General features: G+C 37.1%; 1 protein-coding gene across 7 annotated transcripts in view; it reads left to right on the top strand.

Moving 5' to 3' along the window:
* The window catches only part of LOC140511434 (WD repeat-containing protein 19-like), a 164,050-nt gene that overhangs the window by 27,955 nt on the left and 108,179 nt on the right, over nt 1–27,916 (top strand). For 6 of the 7 annotated variants that reach the window (XR_011969549.1, XR_011969548.1, XR_011969550.1 and 3 more), the window contains 8 exons: nt 3,044–3,124; nt 5,089–5,201; nt 11,057–11,230; nt 12,010–12,080; nt 13,948–14,120; nt 14,203–14,317; nt 23,108–23,214; nt 25,439–25,561. Coding sequence is in view for 4 of the 7 variants with exons in the window: in XM_072620497.1 (XP_072476598.1) it covers nt 3,044–3,124; nt 5,089–5,201; nt 11,057–11,230; nt 12,010–12,080; nt 13,948–14,120; nt 14,203–14,317; nt 23,108–23,214; nt 25,439–25,561 (957 nt within the window). In the remaining 3 variants the exon portion in view is untranslated. The remainder of the gene's footprint in view (nt 1–3,043; nt 3,125–5,088; nt 5,202–11,056; nt 11,231–12,009; nt 12,081–13,947; nt 14,121–14,202; nt 14,318–23,107; nt 23,215–25,438; nt 25,562–27,916) is intronic. The other variant, XM_072620499.1, reaches the window with a different exon arrangement.

The following is a 27,916-nucleotide window of genomic DNA, read 5'->3' as shown; positions in this document are numbered from 1 at the left end:
GTTGGAACTCAAAGTGTTAGGATCAAATGTAATGTTCTTACCACTGGGAAATAAGAAATACAGGTTAAGGGGTTAAGAAAGCTATCTGGACCTACAGGACAAAAGAGAAGATGGAGACAAGGGCAGGGAGGGAGGATAGAGGAGAGAGCAGATTGGTCACAGGGGCAACTAGAATGCTTGGGTTTGGGGGGGGGGGATAAAAGGGGAGAAAATTTGTAACCCAAAATTTTGTGAAAATAAATGTTGAAAGTTAAATAAAAAAAAAAAGAAATTAAAAATGCACAGAAGAAAAAAAATAAAAGAGGCAAGCAAAAGACTTATTAGTAGAGGGATAAAGAGGGGAAGTGAGAGAAAAACATGAAGTTTACTCTCATCACATTCCACTAAAGGAAGGAATAAAATGCACACTCATTTTGGTATGAAAACCTATCTTACAATACAGGAAAGTGGGGGATAAGGGGATAAGCAGGGTGGGGGGGATGATGGAAGGGAGGGCATGGGGAGGAGGGAGCAATTTGAGGTCAACACTCATAGGGAGGGACAGGATCAAAAGAGAGATCAGAAGTAATGGGGGACAGGATAGGATGGAGGGAAATATAATTAGTTCTTACACAACACTACTATTATGGAAGTCATTTGCAAAACTACACAGATCTGGCCTATATTGAATTGCTTGCCTTCCAAAGGGAAGGGGTGGGGAGGGAGGTAGGAAGAGAAGTTGGAACTCAAAGTTTTAGGAACAACTGTCGAGTACTGTTCTTGCCACTAGGAAATAAGAAATACAGGTAAAGGGGTATAGGATGGAGACAAGGGTAGAGAGGGATGATAGAAGAGAGGGCAGATTGGCAGACAGGGGCAATTAGAACGCTCGGTGTTTTGGGGTGGGGGGAGGGGATATAAGGGGAGAAAATTTGGAACCCAAAATTTTGTGAATGTGAATGTTAAAAGTTAAATAAATAAAGAAAAAAAATAAAATAAATTTAAAAATAAAATAAAATAAAATTGACCAAAAAAAAAAAAAAAGAATTCTTCACTTACCCACCCACCCTCCACTTATTTTTTAATTGTCAGATGTGTTTACTATGCCTGCTGGTTTGGCTTAAATGCTTTTCTTTGTTACAAGAGAGGATTCAGTGAAGGGAAGGAAGACAAGGGCAAGTGACTGTGGTATAAAATAAAGGTTATCATTAAAAAGAATGAACTTGGCAAGTTAGACTCTTCTGCTGAATCTAACATAAAATTTAATTGGGATAAATTTAAGTCTTTCACTCTAAAACATACTGTCTGTCAGAATTTTTATCATGTCATTTGCCAAATGCCAGGGAACATGAAATAATCAGTTGATCAGTAAATTGGTAAGCCTTTATTCACCCTGGACTTGACCCTGGGTATAGAGGGACAAAAGATGAAACTCTCTGATTTCAAGGAGATTCTAGTAGGGAAGACAACATGTAAAATAGGAAAATAAAAGTGCATGAAATAAACACAAGGTTAACTAAATTCAGGACAATTAGAGAGGAAAGGCACTAGCAGTTAGAAAGATCAGGACTTTATGTAAAAGTGGCACTTGAGGTACATCTTGAAAATGGTGAGGAATTTTGTGTGGCAGAGAAAAGGAAGAAATGTATCTACCATATGGAATCCATACCCAGACCCTGGTCATTTTCATGCTGCCTTTCTTGTGCACTTGAGCCTCTATTTCAAACCCATCTGAGTAGTCTACCTTCTGCACTAGCATACTGGGCTTCTGATTGGTGAACACTGACAATAGGCAGTCAGGATGTAGAACCACCAGGGTATTCCTTCCTTTTCCATCTTCATGCCATAACATCCCATAAGTAATCAATCAAAACAATCCCTTTTGATTACCACTCTCCTATATATGTTGTCTTTCTTTATTAGAATATAAGCTCCTTAAGGAAAGGGACTTGCTTGTATGTGTATCCCTAGTGCTTAGAACAGTACCTGGCATGGAGGATGGCCAGTTATCTGAGGGATTAATACGTGGAGATGAGAGAATGTTGTCTGTTAGGAACAGGAAGTTCAATTTGGCTGGACTATAGAGTGTGGAAAGGGGAGTGATGATAATAAGGTTGAAATGCTTAATAAGGTTGAAATGCTTAATGAGAGTTGTGGCTAGGACTTTAAAAGTCAAACAGTTTTTATTTTATCCTAAGAGCTATAGGGAGCTACTGGAGTTTCTTGAAAGGGGCGTGATATGGTCAGATCCATTAAAGAAAACCACTTTGGCAGCTTTGTGGTGGAGGTATTGAAGTGAGGACAGGTATCAGGGAGAAAGGGACAGATTTATCAGATTCTCCTGGAGAGAGAAACATGATTTGGCAATTGATGAGATATGTGGAAAATGAAGAACTGAGGATAGTTCAGAGGTTGTGATCCTTTGTGACTAAAAGGATTCTAGTACCTTTGACAAAAATGGGAACTTTCTTTAGAACTTCTACATAGCTTTCCCTGCCTTTTCTTCTACATGTTTCTAACCAAATTGATTTACAAACTGTCCCCCCAAGTACAGCCTGTACTTTTCCACTTACATGTTTCTGATATCTATTTTTCCCTGCTCAGAATTCTCTTCTTTTCTGCCTACTAAATCCTACCTACCTTTGAGTATTCAGCTCACGTATTTTTCATTCCATGCAATCTTCCCTGTCCACTCCAAATAACTTTTTGTTGCTTTTCAAGTTCTTTTGAACTTAGTATCTCTGGGTCTGATAAGTAATCTTTTATTTCCTTTTGTATATATCTCTTCAATTTTATTGTATTATTATCTAAATAATAATTTATAATAAATGAATGAATTATCTAAATATTAAATTCTATTGTTATTGTTGACTTTTAATGTGTTTAGGACTCCTCAACTAGATTTAATCTCTTTGATAGGCAAAGGTCTTGTCTCTTCTTATTTCTTGTTATCTTCTATAGGATCTTCAGTATAGTAGTAACAATAAATAATTGGTTTAACTTTAAAGTTTGAAATGTATTATTCAAGACATTTGAAAAGATGATTGTGCATTTTTCCCTCTAGGTTATTTTGAAAACAGATCTTAGTGATATGCAGTTTTCAGTGATAAGGAGTGAAAACAGAGCAATAACTACTGAAAATACTGTAAGAACTCAGTTTGAAACTAAGATTCCCTTATATTGTTGCCTTTGTGTGTGTGGATATTATCAGAACCCTGCCTGAACATGTCTTACCTTCCCTATTGGGTTGTAAACTCCATGAGACCAAGGGCTGCGTGTTAGACATCTTTCTGTCCCTGATAGCACCTGGCATAGTAATTTTCATATAGGGATACTGAGAAGTCAAAGAGAATTTTAAATCTGGAAGGTAACTTAAAAGTAATTCTGTTGAACCTTCATTTGAAAAGTGAGGAAACTGAGTATTGTGGAAATTGATAATTTACCCAAGTTCATACATGAAGTTAGTGGCAAAACTTAGAATAGGGTCCAGGTCCCCTGACTCTCAGGCTCTTTTCCTTATATGATAAAGCCTTCTATATGAGCATTAAATGTAATTTATTTCAGGAAAGAGTATATAGGAGAGGGATGAGGAGATACTTTTATCTATTTTCTGGCCTATTTCTGCCGTTACACACCATATTCATCTTGGTGAAACCTTTTGCAAGGACAGGATAGTTACACATTCTTAGCTTTTATGAACATTGAAGTACTGCTTACATTTTCAAATTATATGTACATAAATGTAATATTTTCAATAATAATTGATAATAATCTTTGAAAATTATGAAAGTAAAAATGCCGCAATAAGAGTTTACACTAATGCCTCATCATAGCATAGAAGAGATCCTAGGTTTTCAAAAGTTATTCCATTGAGGGACAAGCTGGAAAGACCTTGAGTAAGGGACTGATGAAGGACTTTTTATCTGAGAACCAGAGTTATCTGAGTTCATAAAAATTCATTATCAGACAGTTAGCCATTTGTTTTTTGGTTTGCACAACTGCTCCATTTGTTAGATGTTGAGGATCTGTGGAGGAATTATGATCTATGAAGTACTTATACTTAAAAACTCAAAGCTCTTATAAATTATTGAAATATTGACATGTTTTGGCATTAAAAATATCTTGGGCATTGTAGCAGTTCACCTCCTTCTAGGTGCTTTTCTCATAATGACTCTGTGAAAGCCATGCAAACATATTGCCTCAGTTTTACAGATAAAGAAATTGAGGTTAAGAGAGATGAGGTTATCTGCCCAAGAGCCAGGCCTAGGACACAGAGATTGTGATACTAAGTCCGACATGCTTTCTCCTGTATCACACTGGCTTTCCCTAATGTCTCAGTTGGCCAAGTGAATCCTTGATTTCACTATAGTGATTATTACCTCCAACAATGAAGACTACAACCTAGCCGTCCCCTGTATGGCTCCTGTTTACATCCTCCCAAAATGTAACGCCAGGAGTCCTACCAGTGTGCTGGCAATGTGGTGGGGAGATGGAGCCTTCATGTCCCTTGAGGAGACGAGTGAAGCATATTGCTGTCTGTGGGTCATCCTTCACTCTTGCCTTCTTCCTGATTGGGACCCTCTCATTTGCTTGTACTTTTCTTTGAGAATATCCCTTACTGCAGTTCCAGTCTATAATCCTGGCTTACAACATGTTGAAGCCTACTTAAACCTAGCAAGTGCCTCTCCATTATTCTTGAATGTATGGTTAGCAGGCATACAGCAGCACTGGTAGAATATAGGTATTAAAAAGATGAGTTGGTTTAGGGAAGAGTTTAGTCATGAAAAGAACTTTGCTTGCTATTGACAATTAGTAAGATACAGTGAAAGGTAGTGTAATGCAGTGAATAGAGAACCAGTCTCAGAGTCAGGAATCCTTGACTTCTTATGCCCTCTCTCACTTTACTGCATGTGTGTCACCTAATTGCTTAGCACAACGTGCAATTAGCTAAGATTCTTAGTCTTTGCTTGAGCTCCCATAGTGCGTTATTTTTATAGTGGTTTTTTGTCTTATGATTATTGAGCCCCTATTAATTTTGTATACTGCAAGTTATTGTTTAATTTTATTAGGTTTTGTAATTTAGGTTGCTAATTCTTTGTCCATTGACAGTTAAGTGTGGTGGTTGGCAAGAAAAATTTGTTTCTCTTTAATGTGAATTGTCCAGAAAATCCAATTGATCTGGGATTCCAACAGCACTACGGCATCATTGTTTGCTATCGTTGGTAAGTCATTGCCATCTTCATGATAATACTGACTTTTTAAGCATTTTGATTATTTCTTCAGCTGGAATCATAGGTTCTAGTTTTGCCTCTATTTTTTTTTTTGCTAAGTTATAATGTCTTTTATTGATGATGAACTTATTATTCTCTACCAAATTCCCTACTTACATTTTGATCTATCAGTGGCTCTGTGATCTCAGTAGTTCTACAGCTGTATAGATTGCAGTCTTCTCATGTGTGACTATATGCCCATACAAATCCTTCACACAGAGTATTTCTAGATCTCTGATATTTCACAGCTGATTCCTCATTCTCTCTACATAACCAGCTTGCCCCTTCCAGTCATACATCCATCTGATGACATCCTTTATGTCACTTCTCTTGTGCATAACCTCATTCATAATATCTTGTAGACTATTGTCCACAAGTAGTATCTGGTAGATATATGTCCTGGTGAATCAGTTTTATGGACTCTCCATTCAACTACATTTGTAGTCTGGACAATAGACATTTTTTTTTTTCTGTGTGGATAGTTAGACCTAATTCTTTTCAGGGATTATGCAATTAGCATAATCCCCAAACAGAAACATCTGCCTGACCTTATCTTCAATAGGGAATATCTGTTCAATTTAAGATTGTCTTGAACAATCTTATTTACAATGGGAAACACCTTTGCCAAGTATATACCTCAGTGTTTTCTGTCTCACTTAATAGTAATAATTATAGAGTCATCAAACAAAGCTCTCTCAAGGAATCCTTTATTATTTTGGTGTTGATAGCAGACACTTTGTGGGAGGAGGGTCTTGAAGGTAATGTTTTGGATTATGAAATCAGATGTTATTGTCAACAAGCACAGTGTAATCTTTTATACTCTACCCTATTCAATCAACTGTGTGACTAAAGATATGTTCTTTTGGAGAATTTTGCTTACGAAAGCCTGCCTATTCAATTCTCATACCTTTATATCATTGGCACGAGTTAAAAAAAAAAATCAATATTTCAGTTTGCTCTTACCACCAAGGGGTGAAAAGATGCTATTGTTTATTTGGAAATTTTAAGAAAATGACCAAGTCTCCATCTTCTGTAACCATTCATCAACCTTTTATATCTATCCTGAGACCAGAGTCTCAGTTATAGGGGAGAGTAATAAAACAATAGGACTCCCCCTTTATTACCATCAAGATGGCTTCAGCCATGGCTTATTGGAAAATCTGAGAAAATCAGCCATTCTGTGCTAGCAAACTACCTATTTTTCTTCCTCCACCTCTTCTGTGGTTCAGAGCAGTGAGTCATTTAGGTGAAAACTCCTTCTCTTGCCACCACATGCAATTCATCCCCATCTACCTTGGTCCCTGCCCCTTGAGAGAGCCTTTATCTTGCTCTGCTCTTCCCTCTCACAGCCTTTTCTGGAACCTATGTTCTTTCATTAATAAACTTCATTTCATATTAGTTCTCCTCCTTTCACAATTTTATAAGTGAATAAAAAATTATTAAACATAAACTATGTTCCAAATACTGTATCATGTGTTGGGAATTTAGATACAGAAGTGATATAGTCCCTGACCTCAATGAGTTTACATTCTGATATGAAGGGAGTGGTGCCCAGGGAAGGCAGTTTTCATCTGGGGAACTAAAGAAATAGTGACCAGGAGTACTGAATTGATTAGTATTTCATAGCAAGGAATGGAAAGTGGGGGAGGATTGGGTTATGTACATTGGGACAGGACAACTCAAATCAAGTTAACTAGCATTTATTAAGGGCCTACTGCTCTGGGTACTGTGCTAAGCCCTGGGAATAAAATGAAAGGCAAAAACAAAACCAAAAGGTACCAAACCAAACCAAGGAGCTCAGAGTCTAATGGGGGAGGCAACATGCAAACAAGATATATACAGGATAAATTGGGGCTAGTCTCATATGGAAAGCACTAAGATTAAGAAGGGCTGAAAAAGGGTCGATGGTAAGAAACCCAGAATGAATGACTGGATGGAATATGAAGCATAGTCTAGAACTGGCTATGTATAGTGAGATTGACTTTGCATTTACTCACTTCCCATTCAGGACTGCTTAGCTTATCCTTACACTCATGGAAACCTGGCTACCCTCCGTGTGTCCCTGTCTTTTTTCTTCCATACTGGTTGTACATTTACTTATGTCCTCCAACAAATGGCCAAAAGGAAGACTAAACCTACATTCGGTTCCTCATGCCAACTTTCAGATTCACCCTTTGAATTTATTACTCCACAGCTTCTCTGTTGAGATTCATTCCATTCATCTCTATTATCTTACCCGGTTCTCTACTGCCATTGCCTCCTGACTGCTATTGCCTACTAGACATCAGTCCTTTCTCCCCTAAGGAATTAAATGCCTCTGTGTACCAACCCCTGCTCAAGTTCCTGGGGACTTGAATATGTATGTTGATATCCTTTCAGACATTCTGGCTTCCCAGTGCATCAGATTCCTCAGTCCTGTCACCTCCAGCTTCACTCCATTTCAACCACATGTCATACTTTGATTATGAAAGGACATAGAGGTAGGCTATATAATACTGAGTTTAGGAACTAAAATGTAGATCATTCTATCTAGAATCTATTGTATTTTCATAAGCTGTTCCCTATGACTTGGAGTACTCTCATTTTTTTACTGTCTCACACTTAAGTTTCCTAGCTTCTTTCAAGATTCAACTCAGGTGTCTCTCTCCTTTAGAAATTTTTTCTTGATTGTCCCAGTTTTGATTTGCCCCTGAAATTACTTTATATTTTTTTATCTGTGTCCATCAGTAGAGTGCAAGCTTTTGAGAACAAGAACTGTTTTGTTCTTGTCTTTGTATCCCTACAACTCAGTACAGAGTCTTGTACATAGTAGACTCTTAATAGTTAAAGACTTGTTTATTTGTATGAATTTACTTAATTGAAGATATCCTTGATGCTTGCATATTCTCATTTTATGGAAATGCACAATTACCCATGTAAGGTGGTAGTTGAAAATATTACAAAATACCAACCTTTGAGGGTTTTAATAAGATGTCTAAGGTTCTGTTGCCCCCAAACCATTAGTGTCCTGCTCTCAGATGTACAGTAAGGAGAAAGCTCACCCCTTTGTAGTGTTAAAATCATGTAACCTTCCTGCCCCTAATTCCCATGTATCCACTGCGTAGTTCAGCTGTTCTTCCCATGTTTGTTTCCTTATGTAGCCTTTGTGGGCCCTGTGATGTCACATCTAAATGTGGTGACTCCTCTGTCATTTATAGAAAAAAAGATTTTGTTATTTAAAACCTTCCACAATCTGTACCCAGCCCACCTTTCCAGTCTTATTGTACATTATTCCTCTTCTTGCATCTTATAGTCCAACCAAACTAACCTTCTTACTGTCACATGACTTTTCATCTAGTTTACGTGTCTTTGCATAAGGTGTCTCCCATGCCTAGAATGTTCTTGCTTACTTATATTATTTATAAAGATGTCCTAGTTTCCTTCAAAACTCATGTCACCTTCTACATGAGGCCTTTCCTAGTTGCTAATGCCTCATCCTCCCATAAAATCATCTTGTTTCTGTTTTGCCTACATGTTCTATGTACTTATGCATATATTGTCATCCTCAATGTGTGTTAATTCCTTGAGGACAGGGACGATTTAATTTTTGTCTTTGCATCTACAGCAGCCTTCCTAACACAATTCTTGAAACACAGGACGTGCTTAATACATTTTTTGATTTATTATAGAAATCTTTACAATATAAAAAAATATTTGTTGGCCAGTTTTGTCCATAACTGCCCTTACGATGTTTTGACTTAGTTGGGGGTTTTATCAAGCTTTTTATAACCATGTTTGTCTGCTATTTCTGTTGATTACATCAGGCAATATTGCTTAGTCTTCCACTGTCCTTCAATCTTTAAAATGAGTTTTTATTAAACCAGTATTGTTCCTGACTGCCATATCTCTTCATTTGGCAAGGAGATCATGTTTTCTGGCTGAGGCAGTTTCTAGGCTTTGTGGAAGTGATATATATATATATATATATATATATATATATATATATATATATATATATATATATATATATATATAATCTTATGAACATCTTAGTGATTGATTTATATCCTTAGTTAAACATTCTTAGGAAAAGTGACAATCTGTGTCAATGTCAGTTCTTTTAACACTTGCAGTATCAATTTATTTAAATAGGTCAGGTTGGAGTTGACTCAGTTGTATGCCATATCTTCTCATTTATTATTTTCTTCTAGTTTATTAATGATTTTTCTCTTTTTCTAAAAATTGAGTGGTTTGGCTGTATATAGATGGTTGACTCAGAAATCACTTGCTGCCCTTGGAGAAATTCTACATCCCGAGGCCCTACTCTGTCGATTGGTGGACTGAATGACACTATTTCATAAAGGGCCTCAGTTATGACTTTGCTAATGTCTTCTCTTCCTCCTCTCTAATCATTTTGCCCCCAAACTCTTCCATCTCCTGAGTCCAACTCCCCTTTATATGCTGTCTTCCCTTTTAGAATGTAAGTTCCCCAAAGGTAAGGACTGTCTTTCTTGTTTATGTATCCTCAGTGCTTAGAATAGTTCCTAGCACACAGTAGGCATATTAAAGACTAATCATTTCCTGTCAAAATAGAATACATTTCATTTAGGGGGATGATTTTATTTGGGCTTTATCATGTTCTGCATCTCTCAACTCTCTTCTTGAAGAAAATATTTTTGAAATATAAAAGTGAAACTTCTGTATTGGCTATAAACCTCTTTACCTCTGTTGCTTTAGTTATGAAAAATATTTTGTAATATTTGTACATATATGTATGTGTAAACATACATATCTATATTCCATCTTATGCCCAGTTTTGCTTTGAAGTTACAGAATATTAAAATATATTATTTCAATGGTCTTATTAAGTTTTTAAAAGAATTTCTCTGTAGCCCCATCCTCTGTGTCAGCTGTTGATGTGTAAGTGGCAATTATTATTTTTAAAAAAATAAGATTAAAAGATTTTAAAGAATCAGTGGGTAGAGGTTCAGTCTAGGAATCAGGAAGACCTTGGTTCAGATCCTGCCTCTGCCATGTACTGTGATGATGGGCAAGTCACTCAGCCTCTCAGTGCCCCAAGCATTCTCTGTGATTCTTAAGGAGGTAAGATGGTGTAAAAGAACATACACTGGCTCTGGAGCTTAATCTTCGCTCTGACATTGCTACCTGTGTAACCTTAGGTTAAACATTAACTATGCCATCAAATCATCTGCAAATAGAGACATTTAATCCCTTCTTTAGGAAGGTATATTCCTTTAATTTGCTTTTTCCCTTTGTATCAGATAATTTCTTTACCCTAGTCTTGAATGCTTTTATTTATAGTCAAAATCTCTAATTTCAGAATCATTCCTTATTCTTTGCTCATGTCATGTTGATTAAATTCCTAACTCCTGTCAGTTCTTCAGCCATACTTCATCTTTTTCATGCCTTCCTTTTCATTCTTGTAGCCACTAGCCAGGAACCTAACTATTTCATTTAGTATGTACAGCAAAGTGCTACTGAGTCACTTGAGACAACATGGAAATATTGTAACCTTGTCAGGTAGTATGAATTATTTTATACTGTATGTTAAACATCACTTAGGGTTTTACTTGTAATAGAATTAAAAAGAAAATTTAATCTTAGCTTTATCCATAGGCTTTATAGCTAGGGGCCTAATTTTATAAGAAATTTAATGATAACCACTAGAAAAATAATAGAATTGTTGATGCTCTTGTATAGTATTGCTCTTGCATTTTAAAGCTAAGCAAAAAAAAACAAAACCCCGACAAAACCAATCCTTCACATTTGCCTTTGTGTTGCATACTTAATATTCATTTTTACTTCAGGTATGGTGATGGCTATATCATGATTGGTTTTTCATATGGATATATTGTGGTTCTCTCAACACATTTTCAAGAAATTGGTCAAGAGGTCTTTCAAACCCGTGACCATAAAGATAACTTAACCAACATTGCAATATCCCAGGTACTAAATAAAGCTGCAACATGTGGAGACAGCTGGTAGGTAGCAGTCAGATTACTTTAATTATACTAAAATTGTGTATGTTTTTATATTAAATACTATATTTGGACTTACCAAAAGTTCACTGTTAAGTCACTTAAATAATTTTCCTAGTCAAACCAGACTTGTCATAATTATTGCTACACATTCATTTAAGATTTAAAAAAATCTCAGAAAGAGGGATTTACTGTCTCTCCTAACTTTCCCAAGGACCTTGACTATGAAGTTTGAAAAAGACAAAAGTAAATAATCATTCTGGATAATTAAAATAAAAAGAAAAATACTTTCTCTTTTGTTTAATTGCTATTTTGGGAACTTATCTGGATAATTTTACACTAAATCTACCTCATTTTGTCTTTGTTTATGTTATATTTAGAAAGTTTGGCATTTTCTGTGATACTTTAATTCACAGTGAAATATAGCTTTTGCTTTTATATATCTTTTAGAAATCTCATTTTAATAATTTATCAGTTTTTTAGACTGACAACATCACTTGTGATGTTAATATTTAAATCTAAATAATTGATAAAGGACCCTTTTCTTGATTTTTATTTTCCTGTCAGTCTATCTATTTGTCTTCTTCTTATCTTCTTCTATTTAGTTGATCACTTGAAGTGGTAATAATTAAAGTTCCTTTATATTATTAGTATGAAAGATCTGTGATTTGGTGAGTTTTGGTGCAGATCAAAATTCTTGCATGAACTGTGACAAACCAGAAGGTGAACAACCTTCTGGTAAATGGGATTGAGTAAAATTAATATCCATTTATTTTTTTCAGTATTAAAATCCATGATTTATCAGAACTGAAGGAAATGTATGCCATAATAAATCTGGATGATGAAAATAAAGGTATAGTGACAGCTCAAGCTTATTAGTTTTTATAAGTTGAAAAATTGTAGCTCAAAGCACATTGGAAGGAAAACACCTAGGAAAAGAACATTTACTCACCTAAATCAACTTATCTCCATTTTCTTTTGTTTTCCCTAGTAGTTTACATTAGTTCACATTAGGAAGTTATTAGACTAAAGAAAAATACTAGCCTCTCTTCTTTGATTTGAAAATATTCGTAGTATGGCTCCTATTTTTCATCTGATTTTCCATTTCATATAGTACCTTGCTTCACTTTTGGGAAGGAATGGTTTTGGGCCTTTTGGGGCAATTTCCTTTTGAACAAAATTGATTCATAATCACATTATTTAACCACTGATTTTTAACATTATTGCATTTCCAGGTCACATTGCATATGCTTCCTTAAATAATTTTTATAATAAATGCAAAGAACTTTGCAGTAGAGTTATTTTTATTGCATCTTGCAAGGGCTTGAACTTACTTTAAAAAATAGTCTTTATATTTGGCAATTTTTTTCCCGACCTATATTTATTTTAGGATATGAAGTTAATTCTATGAAATGTTAGCTTTATCTTCCTCTTTGTATCAGAATAACTCAGTTTTGGATTGTCTTTAGTGTTCCAACTAAGTTATTCCTGAGTAAAGAGAATAAATGATGAGAATACCAGGGAATTTACTTATGCTTTAATTTCAGATGTTGCTATGGTAGGGAAAAGCCTATCTTTTTCTATTAGAATATTTACCAGATAACAAAAATCATTACTTATGTTCTGGACTCTGACAAACTCCACTGGAAGGAGAACATAATTTTTTGGGGGGCAAGATTGATCATTGTGTTCAAATAGTTGTCATGCAATAGAGATTAAATTTATTTTGTTTAATTCTAAGAGACAGATTAGGATTGGTGCTTCATAATTTACTGAGGGACAAAGAAAAAAATTCCCAACGAAAAGAATGGCTAAAAGTGGATTAAACTGGCATGCAAATGAAGATAATGTTTTCAGGTAGAGCTGGGGATTTTATAAAGGAGAGGTATGAAGTACAAATAGAAACAAGGCCACTAAAGTGTACATAAGGGTCACTGCAGATAGTATATTGACTTAGAAAACCACATTATCTGTGTTACATTATATTTTTGTTTATTTTGTTAAATATTTCTTAATTATATTTTAATCTGGTTCCTGTTCACTGAGACAGTGCACAGAGTGTTTGCAAACTCTGTATTAGAGAACATTCATGTTTTAGATAGGGGATAACTGCTGTATTAAAAGCACCATGTAATCATTAAATTCAGACACATTTTAAGTACCCCCTTTTTTTACCTTATCTTTTTATATTTTTCTAATTATTTGAAAAATATTAAGATGAACTGAATCTTGTATTACTTCTATTTTTTTTGCCATGTTAATTTGAATGAGTGTTGTTTACTGACATTAGGAAATGACTTTTTCATTTTTTATTGCAGGACAAGTAAAAATACACTTTATGAAATGTTCAACCACTGTCTCAAGTCTTATTTATTGAATAAGTATTATTACAGTGAATGTATTATGAATGATGAATGAATGCCTTTTAGATGTTTTGTGCCTGGCTTCCATTTCTTATGTTTTATCATCTAATTCACTTATACATACTGTTAACAGGAATATTAGGACAGAAGTTTTTAAAAGGGAGTCATGGAAATGTTAGAAATCATCTAGTCTAGTTTAACCTTATGATTGTAAAATCAGATGAACAATCTGAGGCTAAATTAAAAATGAACATATATAGTTGCAAAATGATTACTTTTTAGTTATTTTGAATATTTTCTTCTGAAGAAAAATTTATTTTTGTTTTTGTTTTTCGAAAAATTTTTTTGATATCTTAGGTTTAGGTTGTATGGCTTGGACAGATGATGGACAATTGCTGGCAGTGGCTACACAAAGAGGCTCACTCCATGTTTTCCTGACAAAACTTCCAGTGCTTGGAGACACTTTTAGTACCCGAATTGCTTACCTTACCTCTCTCCTTGAAGTAACTGTAGCCAACCCTGTTGAAGGGGTATGAAAACTGTATGCTATTTTAATTTTATTAAAAATGATTCAACAGAAGTTCTAATAAATAAGACTAATTATTTTTATAGGAGCTACCAGTCACTGTTTCTGTTGAAGTGGAACCTACCTTTATTGCAGTAGGTCTTTTTCATTTGGCTGTTGGGATGAACAACAGAGCCTGGTTTTATGCACTCGGAGACATAGGTAAATATAAAGTTGGTTCTGCCTCTTTAATTTGATAACTTTTTGGTCATTTAATAAGAATGATCTTATGACATGTGTGTGACTGTCATCTTTAAGGAGCTAAGGTTAATTTTTTATTTACTGTGTTTTTTATTTGGCAACATTGCTGTAACAAGTAAAATTTTTCTAGCCTTTGATTCATCTAAGATTAGTTAATATTTATGCAGATTTAATTCTGCCAACCTTAGTAACAAAATCAAGTGTTAAATAGGCAACTGAATAGAAAACTCTAGAACATCCTGTGAAGTCAAGAAGTGTGGACATATACTGCCTATGCCATTACTCTTTTTAAGAACTAATGAATGCAATCCATTCCTTTTGAGGCCATGGGAAAGAGAGCTGTGTGCCCAAGGTGCTGCATGTTATGGGCACAGAGGACAGAAGAATCTCTAGAATCACAGAACCTCAGTGTTGGAAGAGAACTTGAGGACGTCTCGTCCAGCCTATATGAGAACAACAATCCTTTTGAAAATTTAACCTTAGCTGATAAATGGTTATTTAACTTTCCCTTGGAAACTCTTAAGTGAAGAGGAAGCTACCAGGTCCTGAGGGAGACTCTTTCACTTTTGGACAAATCTTATTATTAGGCAGTTTTTCTTACATTGGTTTGTAATGACTCTCTTGAAATTCTATTCCCTGCTCCTAGTTCTGCTCTCTGGAGGTAAGCAGAACTTAAGACCTTCGTTTACATGATAACCTTCATAATACATGAAGATGGCTATCATGTACCTGATAAGTCTTCTCAAAAATGAAAGCTTATATTTCCTGTGTGTAGTATTCATATGGTATAACGTCCAGTCCCCTCACCATCCTAGTGACCTTCTTCTGTATATGCTTCAATCTTCATAAAAGGTGGTGGCCAGAACTGAGCATAGTACTCTAGATATAGCCAGACTAGGGAAGAGTATCCCAGGACTGTTACCTCCTTTATTCTGGACCTATGCTTCCCTTAGTAAAGTCTATGATTGGACTAGCTTTTTGGATTGCCATATTTCACTTATTGACTTATTTTGAATTTGCAGTCTACCCCAAGCTCCCAGATATTTTTCATTGCCAGTGTAATAACTGTACTCCAAAATGAAATGATTTGTCTGGCATAACTTATTTTTTTAAAATTAATTTATTTTTAGTTCTCAGCATTCACTTTTATAAGATTTTGAATTCTAAATTTTTCCCCTTTCTGTCTCCCTCCCCAAGACAGCCTGCAGTCTGATATAGGATATACATATGCAATCATATTAAACATATTTCCACATTAGTCATGTTGTAAAGAAGAATCAGAACAAAAGGGGAAATCCACAAGAAAGAAAGAAAAACAAAAAAAGAGAAAATAATAGTATGCTTAGATCTGCATTCAGACTTCATAGTTCTTTCTCTGGATGTGGATCGCATTTTCCATCGTGAGTCTTTTGTAATTGTCTTAGATCATTGCATTGCTAACAAGAGCTAAATCTATCAAAATTGGTCATCATACAATGTTGCTGTTATTATGTACAATTTTTTTTCTGCTTCTGCTCACTTCACTCAGCAGCAGTTCATGTAAGTCTTTAAAGGTTTTTCTGACATCTATCTGGCATAACTTATTCTTAATGAAGCCATGCTAGTTATTAACGATTCCTACTTGCTCAGTTGTTTCAGTCATGTCTCTTTGTGATTCCATTTGGGATTATCTTGGCAAAGTTACTAGGTGCTTTGCCATTTCCTTCTCCAGTTCATTTTATAGAAGAGGAAACTGAGCACACAGGGTTAAATGACTTGCCTAGGGTCACACAGCTAGTAAGTGTCTGAGACTGGATTTTAGCTCAAGTCTTCCTGACTCCAGGCCTGGCACTTTATCCATTATGTTACCTAGCTACTTACTTTTAAGTGCTTGTGAAACATCACTTCTTGGTCATCTGTGTACCATGCTGCCTTCACTTTGACCATCATCCTAATCTCCATCAACCAGAATCTTAGACTGTGCCTTTTAGATGTTGAACTTATTGGGGGAGGGCATTTGCCTATGACCAGACCTCTGTGCCACTTCCTGGCCATTTTGATATCACCTTGCCCATTCCTTTCCCTTTACAGCTCTCCTTTATGTGTTACTTTTCTCCATTAGAATGTTTCTGAAGAGGACCAATGACATGGGTGATGTCTTCACTTGCTCATGAATTGGATTTAATTGAGGCAGAGTTGTCCCCAGTTGTCAGTCTCACTCTCTCTTCCAGAGTCTTCAGAGTCCAGAAACAAGATGAAAGTCAGGATGACTGGCCATGGTCTGAGATACAGTGGATGACCTTGGCATCATTGATGTCTAATCAAGCTTTAAGTACTCTAAGTGCTCCACAGTGCCTGCTTTAGCATGGCCTTTGGAACAAATTGTTCTCATCTGCTGGTACCTTTAGGGGAGGTCTTCACATTCTTGGGATAGATATCTCCTCCTCAGCTCACTAATGAATTTGAGGCCTGTTGGTTACACTTAATCCAATTTAGCCCATCTGCTGAGATGGTTTTACTGGAGTATGGCCACTATGCACGCTACAGCTTCTTGGTGCTGTGGGTGACAGACGGACACCAAAGGTGGATCAGCAGCCCGCAAAAGGGCCTTTGGAAAGCCCTCACACCAGTGGTACTCCCTGAATACTCCATGATCTCTTTAATCACAGGGACTGTCTTGCATGGTTATATACATTGTTAAGTGTATGTTCCTTTCCAATTTTATTTTATATGTTGCCTTTCCTTCTAAAGCTCCTTGAGAGTTGGGACCATCTTATTTTCCTATTTTCAGTCCCCAGTGCTTAGCACAGTGCCTGGCACAAAGTAAATCTTTCGTACATGCTGTAATCTCCCCTAGAGGTCATTAAAACAATTTACTGGTGACCATTTTGGTCTGGAACAGAAACTGAGGAAATTAAATCTTTGAGTTTTTATGGGGAAATACTGTGAAATATTTAACTGAAAGGGATCCTTTTCATTTCCAGGTTTTGGGGATCAGTTAGTCTTGTCAAGTTACTAGGAAAGGTCATATTCTAATACTTTCAGCACTGCCAGAATTATTGCCCAGAGCAGGTCTGTGTTGCATGCCTCCAGATTCTAAGCCAGAACATCCTCTCCAGTATCAGGGTTATGGAGATATTTGTAGTGCAGTTGAGGAACAGAAGTTGTTCCATGTAGGTTTTAAACTTTTGCTGTTAAGTTAGCCTTAGAAGCCAAAATTTCTGGATGGATCTACTATTGACGAGGATAGGAAAGGCACCTCTAGGTGACTTTTCTTTTTCTTTTTTAAAATTTATTTTTAGTTTTAAACATTCATTTCCACAAGATTTTGAGTTCCAAATTTTCTCCCCATCTCTCCCCTCCCCCCACATAAGACACCATGCATTCTGATTACCCCTTCCCCTAATCTGCCCTCTTTTCTATCACATTCCTCCCTTCCCTTATTCCTACCTTCTCTCTTTTCTTGTAGGGCGAGATAGATTTCTATACCCAATTACCTGTATTTCTTATTTTCCAGTTACATGCAAAACAGTTCTCAACATTCGTTCTTAAATCTTTGAGTTCCAACTTATCTCCCTTCCTCCCTCCCCATTCATTCCCACTATGAAGGTAAGCAGTTCAGTATAGGCTATACGTGTGTAGTTATGCAAAAGACTTCCATAACAGATTGTGAAAGACTAACTATATTCCCCTCCATCCTATCCTGTCCCCTATTTATTCTATTCTCTCTTTTGTCTTGATCCCTCCCCAAAAGTGTTTACTTCTAATTACTCCCTTTTCCCATTTGCCCTCCCTTCTATCATCCCCCCCACAGCCCATTTATCTACTTTTCCCCTACTTTCCTGTAGTGTAAGATAGATTTTCATACCACATTGAGTGTGTATGTTATTCCTTCCTTAAGCCAAATGTGATTGAGAGTAAGCTTCACTTTTTGCCTCTCACTTCTTCCCTTTTCATCTCCATTGAAAAAGCTTTTTCTTGCCTCTTTTATGAGACATAATTTGTCCCATTCCGTTCTTCCCTTTCTTCTCCCAATATATTCCTCTTTCACTCCTTAATTTTATTTTTTAGATTTCATCCCTTCCTATTCCACTCATCCTGTGTCTTCTGTCTATATGTATATAATCCCTTCAACTACTCAAATACTGAGAAAAGTCTCAAGAGTTACAAATATGATCTCCATGTAGGAATGTAAACAGTTCAACTTTAGTAAGTCCATTAAGATTTCTCTTTCCTGTTTACCTTTTTATGCTTCTCTTGATTCTGAAAGTCAGATTCTCCTGACTGTATTTCCACAATACACGAATTGTTTCTAGCTGCTTGCAATATTTTCTCCTTGACCAGGAAACTTTGGAATTTGGCTACAATATTCCTAGGAGTTTCTCTTTTTGGGTCTCTTGCAGGAGGTGATTGGTGGATTCTTTCAATATTTATTTTATGCTATGGTTCTAGAATATCAGGGCAGTTTTCCTTGATAATTTCATGAAAGATGATGTCTAAGCTCTTTTTTTGATCATGGCTTTCAGGTAGTCCCATAATTTTTAAATTATCTCTCCTGGATCCATTTTCCAGGTCAGTTGTTTTTCCAATGAGATATTTCACATTATCTTCAATTTTTTCATTCTTTTGGCTTTGTTTTGTAATTTCTTGGTTTCTCATAAAGTTATTAGCTTCCATCTGCTCCATTCTAATTTTTAAAGAACTATTTTGAAATTCCTTTTCCGTTTGGCTATTTCTGCTTTTTAAAGCATTTTCCTCCTCATTAGCTTTTTTTGTACCTCTTTTGCCATTTGGGTTAGTCTATTTTTAAAGGTGTTATTTCCTTCCGCATTTTTTTGGGGTCTCCTTTAGCAAGCTGTTGACTCACTTTTCATGATTGTCTTGCATCGCTCTCATTTTTCTTCCCAATTTTTCCTCTACCTCTCTTACTTGATTTTCAAAATCTCTTTTGAGCTCTTCCATGGCCTGAGACCATTGCAGATTTATTTTGGAGGTTTTGGATGAAGAAGCCTTGACTTTGATATCTTCCTCTAATGGTATATGCTTTGTTCTTCCTGACCTGAAAAGATGGAGAAAAATACTTGTTCACCAAGAAAGTAGTCTTCTATAGTCTTATTTTCTTCCCCTTTTTTGGGCATTTTCCAAGCCAGTTACTTGACTTTTGAGTCCTTTTTCAAGTGAAGGATATACTCTAGGGACCTGTAAGTTTTCAGTTCCTCCAAGGTGGCACAATCAAGGGAGAGGAGTTTACTCCTCTTCCTGGCCTGCACTCTGGTCTGGGAGCAACCACAAACTTTTTCTGCCCAGGATCTGTGAATAGGGTTCCCTCTCCACAACCTCCTCTAGCTCCACCAGCCAGTGCTCCTCCTCACCCTGGGACCACCACTCATGACTGAGATTCAGATCAGCAGCTCAATTCCCCCAGGGTCTTTAGGATGAGGGCTCAAAAAATGGGTGCTGCTGCTGCCTGGAACTGGGGCTAGGTCAGAACCCTGCTGCCTTCTCACCCAAGTGAAAGAGCTTTCCCACTGACCTTTGAAGCTGTCTCTGGCATTTATGGGTTGAAGAATCTGGGAACTGAGGCTAATACCTGGGATTCTGTGCCCTGAAGCCTGCTCTGGTCCTATGCCTGCCTTGCCATGTGGCCAAAGCTGGGCTGTGCTTCATGGGCTGCACTCTGCTCTGAGCCTGGTGCAGTAGACCTTTCCTGTTGGCCTTCCAGTCTGCCTTGGGTTGGAAATCTCTTTCACTCTATCATTTTGTGGCTTCTGTTGCTCTAGAATTTGTTTAGAATCATTTTTGCAGGTATTTTATGGGCTTTGAGGGGAGAGCTACAGCAGGTCTGTCCTACTCTGCCATCTTGGCTCTGATGTAGGAGACTTTTCTAAAGAAAACTGAAGGAGAGCATTTATCTGGTTCTCTCTTTCAACTACTATTTTGTGAAAAAGAAGACTACAGAATTGTGACTTTGAGTAAGAAAGTCTTATCAAACTATTATTTTGTTGTCATTCTTGGTATTATGCTTTCTATGTAGACTTCTCTGCCTTGAAACCCTGGTTTCCATATATTTCAGTCCCTTAAACTGATATTCTTGAGGAATTCTGATTCCTGGCCTTTGGTTTATATTTCACTTGAATCCTGATTTTGACTATACTCCTTTTCCTAGAGTGGGTTTTTCCTCTGGTCCATTAATCGCCTTAATTACTAGCAGAGGTCAGCTTCCTTGAAGAGGTTATAACAAATCAGACAGTATTCCCTGGACATAAGGAATCTGCCTATATCTTGTAAGAGCTAGTAGTTCCAAGGCATAGGTTGCTGGCTTCATTGGTGTTTTTATGCACACTCCTCAGTGCTTTTTTTGTACTATATAGTGTGCCAGTTTGTACTTGCATAGTTCAAGGCTATTCCCACCAGGGCCTCTCTGCTTCTGCCTCAGTCCAGGCACAGCATGTTCCAGGGATCCCTGCGCCTAGCTTCTGTCTCTGGACCATATCGCCCCAACTCTGTGGCATCTCATCCTCCCCCAGCCTTACATGGGGAGGGGTCACTGCAGCCTGGGCTCTGGGCACAACACAGTTCCAGGTCCTCCATCCTTCCAGTACAGTCTAGGGAGGGGCTATTCTGACTTGGGCTCTTTCTAGCAGAGCCTCCTTCATGCTGCTGTGGCTCTAGCCATGACCTTGACTCTGAGAAATTTAAAAGAAACTTCTTTTCTGGCTTGTTTCTTATCTCTATAGGAGTGTTAACTCTTTCACACACTCTGGGGAACTTCTGTTCCCCCTTCTCAAAGGACTGTGCCTCTGAGGCAGTCTCCAGCAATTCTGGGAGATTTAAGAGGGACTTTTCCCATGCACCTTTTCCCTTCACTATAACACATCCAAAGTCTTATTCCAGCTTATCAGATAACTTTGCTTCTTGAGCGGAGGCAATCAGAAACTCCCATAACTGGGCTCCCACTGACAGTAACTTGTCAGTATTTTTTCTCACAATAGTTAACTTTAACCAAACTACAACACAACAAACTGAATCACCCATTTGGGTCCCCCACCTACCAAAGTCAGGTTTTCCTCCCACAGCCACTTTTCCAGCCTTTCTCTTCAGGAGTGCTAGTGGGACAGGGAGAAGGAAAGGGGGGTTATCTCCTCAGGGCTCTGCTCTGGGCATCTGAGAAATTACTCTTGATGCTTCTTGGCTTCTGCTGGTCCTTGTGTGACTCCTTTCATGTTGCTAGTGTCTGTTCTATGGTCACTGCCTCTGCTTTTGTTCCTGGGTCCAGGTCTCTCTGGGCTAGTTGGAGGTCTCTTTGGGCTAGTCCAGGATACTGCTGCATCTGCTAAAAACACTGACTCTCCCACTCCTTTGGGGCTAAGTCAGTGTGGGTCTCCCACAGAATTTCTACAACTCCCCCAGCCTTTCTAGATCCCTTCTTATCAAGGGTACCCATAATTTTCAGCAAAACTTTTTCAAAGCCTCTAGCAGTAAGGGGCACATTCTCCCACTCCTGGGAGTGGGGTCCATACTCCATCCTCCCATCCCTTGGGAGGTCTCCATAGAACCATAGCTACAAAAAATAACACAATAACTGGGAAACATTGGACAACTATCCCAGTCCCACTAAACCCCATACTTTCCTGTTGTCTGTGCAAATCCTGTTCAAGACGCCAGGTGTAAGACAGATAAAGCAGAGCACACTTGAGGGCTGCTAGCACAGGTTCACTCTTGATTTGTTCAGACAGGAAAGACACTAAAAAGGGGTTAGTAATCTTTATTCTAGTTTAGTTTTATCAGAAGAGGTTGCTGATAGTGAGAGTACAAACTCCTACAGCATTCCCTAGTCACCCTTCTCACAAGAGCCGATGAGCAGGGCAGGCAACTACCTCTATGTCTCGATGGGGTCAGTCAAGACAGGCACAACTTGTGCTTCCCCTAAATCCCCAAGTCTCAGTGGGAGTCAGTTGAGGCAAATACTCATTCCCCCCAAGCCTTGACGGGGGCCTATCAAGGTACACATAGCATTCCAGCTTGTGCTTTCAACCCTGAAGTTCCCCCCAAGCCTCAATGGGGGCCAGTTGAGGCACACACAGCATTTGTGCATTCAACCCTAAGGGCTCCCCATTCACTGTCTAGTGACCACCTGTTTTATAGGCCGACAGACAAAGAAGGCATATTGCCAGCGATAGCCTCACAAGTTTACATCACCTCATCCCTTATATCTCACTGCACAGCTGCAGTGGATGTTTATGTTATTTACCACTATATAACTATGCGCAAGCATGGTGGAGATGTTTTGAACCATGACTGTGGGAACTCATATCTAGTACCTGGGAGCCAAAGATTGTTATGGATATGGATCCTGGAAAATAATTACCAAAATTCAATTTATACAAACTAAAATCCACCTTACTTACACTAAAATTCACCTTACATACACAGAGAAACTTGCAAAGATTTTTCCTATTATTTATTTCCCTTCTAATTTTAACTAAATTAGATTGTTTGTGAAAGCTTTTAAATTTTAGGTGATCAGAATTATTCATTGTATCTTCTGTGATTCTCCTGTTGCTCCAGTATTCTTGAACTCTTTCCCTACCCATACATCTTGCCACCCACTTAAACAATAAAATCACCAAGTGGGCAACCAAAAAATGACCTTGCTAGTTATGTGTTACTATACCTGGAAAAATCAATTTCATTATTTTAGAATGTTGAATTATATAATCCTTAGTATATAGATGAGGTAAAACTTAAAATATTAAATTGTTTTTCCTGTAGGTGTAAAAAAACTGAAAGATATGGAATATCTGGGGACTGTTGTCAGTATGAGTCTTAATTCTGACTATGCTGCTGTGCTCTTTGAGGGAAGAGTTCAGTTACATATGGTAAGGATACACTATATTTGTGCTCAGATTATAGATCCTTTGAAATGGCTTGTGCAAATCTTGTGTTTTGCCAATGGAACCTGCTAAACAAGCTGACATTCTATTGTGCTGACCCCTAGTCCCAGCCATTTGGTCTTACTTCCTTAGGTGCAAACAGTTTACCTAAATACTTCCTCCCAAACATTCACTGTCATTCTATTTGAGGCTAACTCTCTTGTCTCTTGTGATACAGTTCACTAATTATAGAGCTCATTCTACTGTTCTCTTTAGACACCTGAATCTATTGTTCCCCAACTTGCTTCCATTCTCAGAATTTTTAACCAATACACTCTTTGCTGTTTTCTGAGGCAATCACATTACATGCAACCACTAAAGAACTGGCCCAGTGCTATTTATTTTCTGGTTTAGCCAAAGCAATTTTTATCACTTGTGACTACAAAAAAAGAACAAGAATACAGATACTTACTAATAACCTGTCATGGGACTTAGCTTGTGCAAACAGGCATGGAGACAGGAAATAGAAGATGATGTATGGGAAACAGTGAGAGAATCAATTTGACTGGAATTTAGAGAAGTAAAGGAAAATAATATGCAATAAACCTGGAGATATAGGCTAGAGTGTATTATGAAGGACTTTAAAGTCTTAATTGAGCAGGTTGTATTTTATCCTGGAGGCAAAAGGGAGTCCGCTGGAGCTTCTTGAATGGGGCAGTGAGAGTGCTTTAGGAATATCAATTTTGGCAGCCATGTGGAAGATGGATTGGAGCGGGGTGAACTTGGAGGCCCAATTAGTTGACTTCTTCAATAGTTCAAAGGATGAAGTGATGAGGACTAGAAAATAGTGTAGTGACCTTATGAGTGGGAAGAGGAAATGGAGTTAAGAGATGTTGTGGAAGTAGAATTGATAAGACTTGGTAATAAACCACTGATCTGAAGGGTGTGAATGAGAAGGAATGGTTGATGATGATTCTGAAGTTGTGAAGCTAGAGGACTGGAAGGATGGTGGTATTCTCACAGAAATAGTGACATTAAAAAAGGGGGTCGTTTTGGAGGAAGATAATGACATCTGTTTTGAACATGTTGCATTAGAGGTGGGTATGGAAGTAGAGCTCAGAATAGCGAAGTAAAGTTGCAAATATAGTTGTGGGGAGTTATAGAGATGCTGGATGAACCCATGGGAACTGATGGGATCACTGAGAAAGAGTTTGTAAGGAAAAGAAAAGGCCTAGGATAGAGCCCTTGTATATATTTGCATATATAACATGAGATGTGGATGATGATTTCACAAAGGAGACTGAGAAGGAGCAGCCAGACAGGTGACAGGAGGAGAAGGGGAAAATACCTTTCTCTACTACTTAATTTCTTTTCCCTTAGCTTCATAAACATCATAATCTTATAACTGTCCTCCTGACTCTATTTGTGATCTTTTTATGTTTCCTTCACTCTTAACATAGTCAATCCTCAAGAGTCTTTCCACACATAGAGCAAGTCCTACTTTTTGCACTGATGATCAAGATAATTTTGAGGAAGAATGTGCAGTAACTTATCTATTGAAACTCTTCTTTTGTCTTTCTGGTATTAAGAGTATGGAATAATGATCAATTTGTTTATTGCTTAAATAATCTTAAACATTATTACTGATGTGCAGTACAGTATGCAGTATCTTAATTTGCACTCTTTTTGACATTATGATCCGTGTCAAAAGAAAAAATCTTATTTTTTGTACTTAATGTTTCACCATCTATAATATTTCTAATTTCATGACTTTTGAGATTATTTGAGTTCCCAGCATCACAAGTGTGGGTCCACATATTAGTTTGAGACCAATTAGTAGAGTAATTGAGAGCAGTCAATAGGAAGGAAAGAATCCTCTTGAGGGGAAAATGAAGGCATGATTAAAGAAAAAAAACACACAAACTTAAATTCCAAGCCTAGATTGAGTCCAAAGGATGGTAGAATACTGAATCCAAAGGGTGAGATGGGAGCCTGAGGTTACATTAAAGGATTAGAAAAATCTGTGGAATGAATTTGTAACATGCCAGAGTGAAAGAATTAAACAGAGTAGTGATAAACCTGAACAAGTTAAGTTTTCATTTAGCGACTTGCTAAATGTTGGCAACATGCTAGTCATATCCTTTCATAGATCTACAACACTGGTATTATTGTGGGACCCTGAGAATTGATTTACTATATCGTTGTATTGGTATTTCATTTCATATTTTAGATAGAAAGTGAAATTTTGGATGCTCAAGAAGAAAGAGAAACCCGTCTTTTCCCAGCAACAGTGGATGAATACAGAATTTTGTGTCACACATTAACTGGTGATTTTCTGATCTATGGTACTGATGTATGTATGTCATTTTCATTTGTTATCCAATTCATTATGTAGGAGTTGCCAATTTTTATTCTTTTTACTTCTTGAAACCTACAAAAAACCCAAGAGAAAAATTTATCATAAGAAATCATCTAATCTTTTGCCCTAGAGATGGTTAAGAATGTTAGCAAAAAACCTAATAAACCCCCAAACCAACCATCTTACTTGGATTATTTGTTTATTTAGTGGTTTATTTTTCCCCAGTTACATGTAAAAACAATTTTAATATTCATTTTTAAAACTTTGAGTTACAAATTTTCTCCCTTCTTCCCTCCCCAAACCCCTCATTGAGAAGGCAAGGAATTCAATGTAGGCTGTACATGTATAGTCATGCAAAACACTTCCATAATAGTCATGTTGTGAAAGCCTAACTCTGTTACCCTCCATTCTATTTCCCTTGCCTCCATTTATTCTCATCTTTCTCTCCTTTCACCCTGTCCCTTCTCAAAAGTATTTTGCTTCTGACTACCCCTCCCCCAATCTGCCCTACCTTCTATCATCCCCCCCATTCCCTTCCCCCTGTTTTCCTGTAGGGTAAGATAGATTTCTCTACCTGGTTGTGTATGTTATTCCTTCTTTGAGTCAATTCCGATAAAAGTAAGGTTCATTCACCTTCCCTCTTTTCCCCTCCACTGTAAAAGCTTTTTCTTGCCTCTTTTATGTGAGATAATTTACCCCTTTCTACCTCTCCCTTTCTCTTTCTTCTAGTACATTCCTCTCTCACCCCTTAATTTTATTTTTTAGATATCGTCCATTCATATTTAATTCCCACCTATGCCCTTTGTCTCTATATGCCTCTAACTATCCTAATAATCAGAAAGGTCTTATGAGTTACAAATATCATCTTTCCATGTAGGAATGTAAACAGTTTAACTTTAATAAGTCCTTTATGATTTCTCTTTCCCGTTTACCTTTTTATACTTCTCTTGAGTCTTGTATTTGAAAATAAAAATTTCTATTTAGCTCTGATCTTTTCTCAAGAATGCTTGAAATTCCCCTATCTCATTGAATGTTCATTTTTGCCCTTATGGATTATATTCAGTTTTGCTGGGTAAGTGATTCTTGGTTGTAATTCTAGTTCCTTGCCCCCTGGAATATCATATTCCAAGCTCTCTGATTCTTTAATGTAGGAACTGCTAAATCTTTTGTTATCCTGATTATGTTTCCCATGATACTTGAATTGTTTCTTTCTGGTTGCTTGCAGTATTTTCTCCTTGACCTATGAACTCTGGAATTTGACTGCAATATTCCTGATAGTTTCATTTTGGATTCTTGTTCAGGAGGTGATCAATGGATTCTTTCAATTCCTGTTTTATCCTCTGGTTCTAGAATATCAGGGCAGTTTTCCCAGATAATTTCTTAAAAGGTGGTGTCTAGGCTCTGTTTTGATCATGGCTTTCAGGTAGTCCAAAAAATTTTAAATGATCTCTTCTGGATCTATTTTCCAGGTCAGTTGTTTTTCCAATGAGATATTTCACATTGTCTTCTATACTTTTCATTATTTTGGTTTTGTTTTATGGTTTCTTGATTTCTCATAAAGTCATTAGCTTCCATTTGCTTCATTCTAATTTTTAAGGAATTATTTTCTTCTGTAAGCTTTTTGACCCCCTTTTCCATTTGGCCAATTCTGCTTTTTAAAACATTCTTCTCTTCACTGGCTTTTGGGACCTTTTTTACCATTTGACCTAGTCTGTTTTTTAAGGTATTATTTTCTTCAGTATTTTTTATGTGTCTTTTACCAAGTTATTGACTCATTTTTCATAATTTTCTTGTATCACTCTCATTTCTCTAACCAATTTTTCCTCTCTTACTTGATTTTCAAAGTCCTTTTGGAGCTCTCCTATGGCCTGAGACCAATTCATATTTTTTTCTTAGAGGCTTTGGATGTAGGAGCTTTGGCTTTGTTGCTTTCTTCTGAGTGTGTTTTTTAATATTCTTTGTCTCCAAGGTAAGCTTCCAAATTCAGAGTATTTTTCCATTGTTTTCTCATTTTCCCAGTCTATTTCTTGACTTTTTATTTCTCTGCTATGTTAGGGCTCCATTTCCATGGTGGAAGGTGTACTATCCCAAGCTTCAAGGGTTTTATGCAGCTATTTTCAGGGATGCTTCTAGGGACTTGTAAATTTTCAGTTCTTTCAAGGTGGTATGATCTGAGAAGAGGTATTTATTTCTCTCCTGGCCTGTGCTCCTGTTTGTGAGCAACCACAAGCATGCTATTCTGCCCTGAAACTGTGACGAGGGTCCCCCCTTCCCTGTGACTACAAGCTGTGCTCTGCTAGTGCTCCTCCTCATCCTGAGATTGCCACCCAGGACTGGGACCTGGATCCT

Source organism: Notamacropus eugenii, chromosome 6 (assembly GCF_028372415.1).
Source record: "Notamacropus eugenii isolate mMacEug1 chromosome 6, mMacEug1.pri_v2, whole genome shotgun sequence".
Lineage (NCBI taxonomy): Eukaryota > Metazoa > Chordata > Mammalia > Diprotodontia > Macropodidae > Notamacropus > Notamacropus eugenii.
The sequence above is the reverse complement of the archived record's forward strand: the minus strand, read 5'-3'. Positions and strand labels throughout refer to the sequence as shown.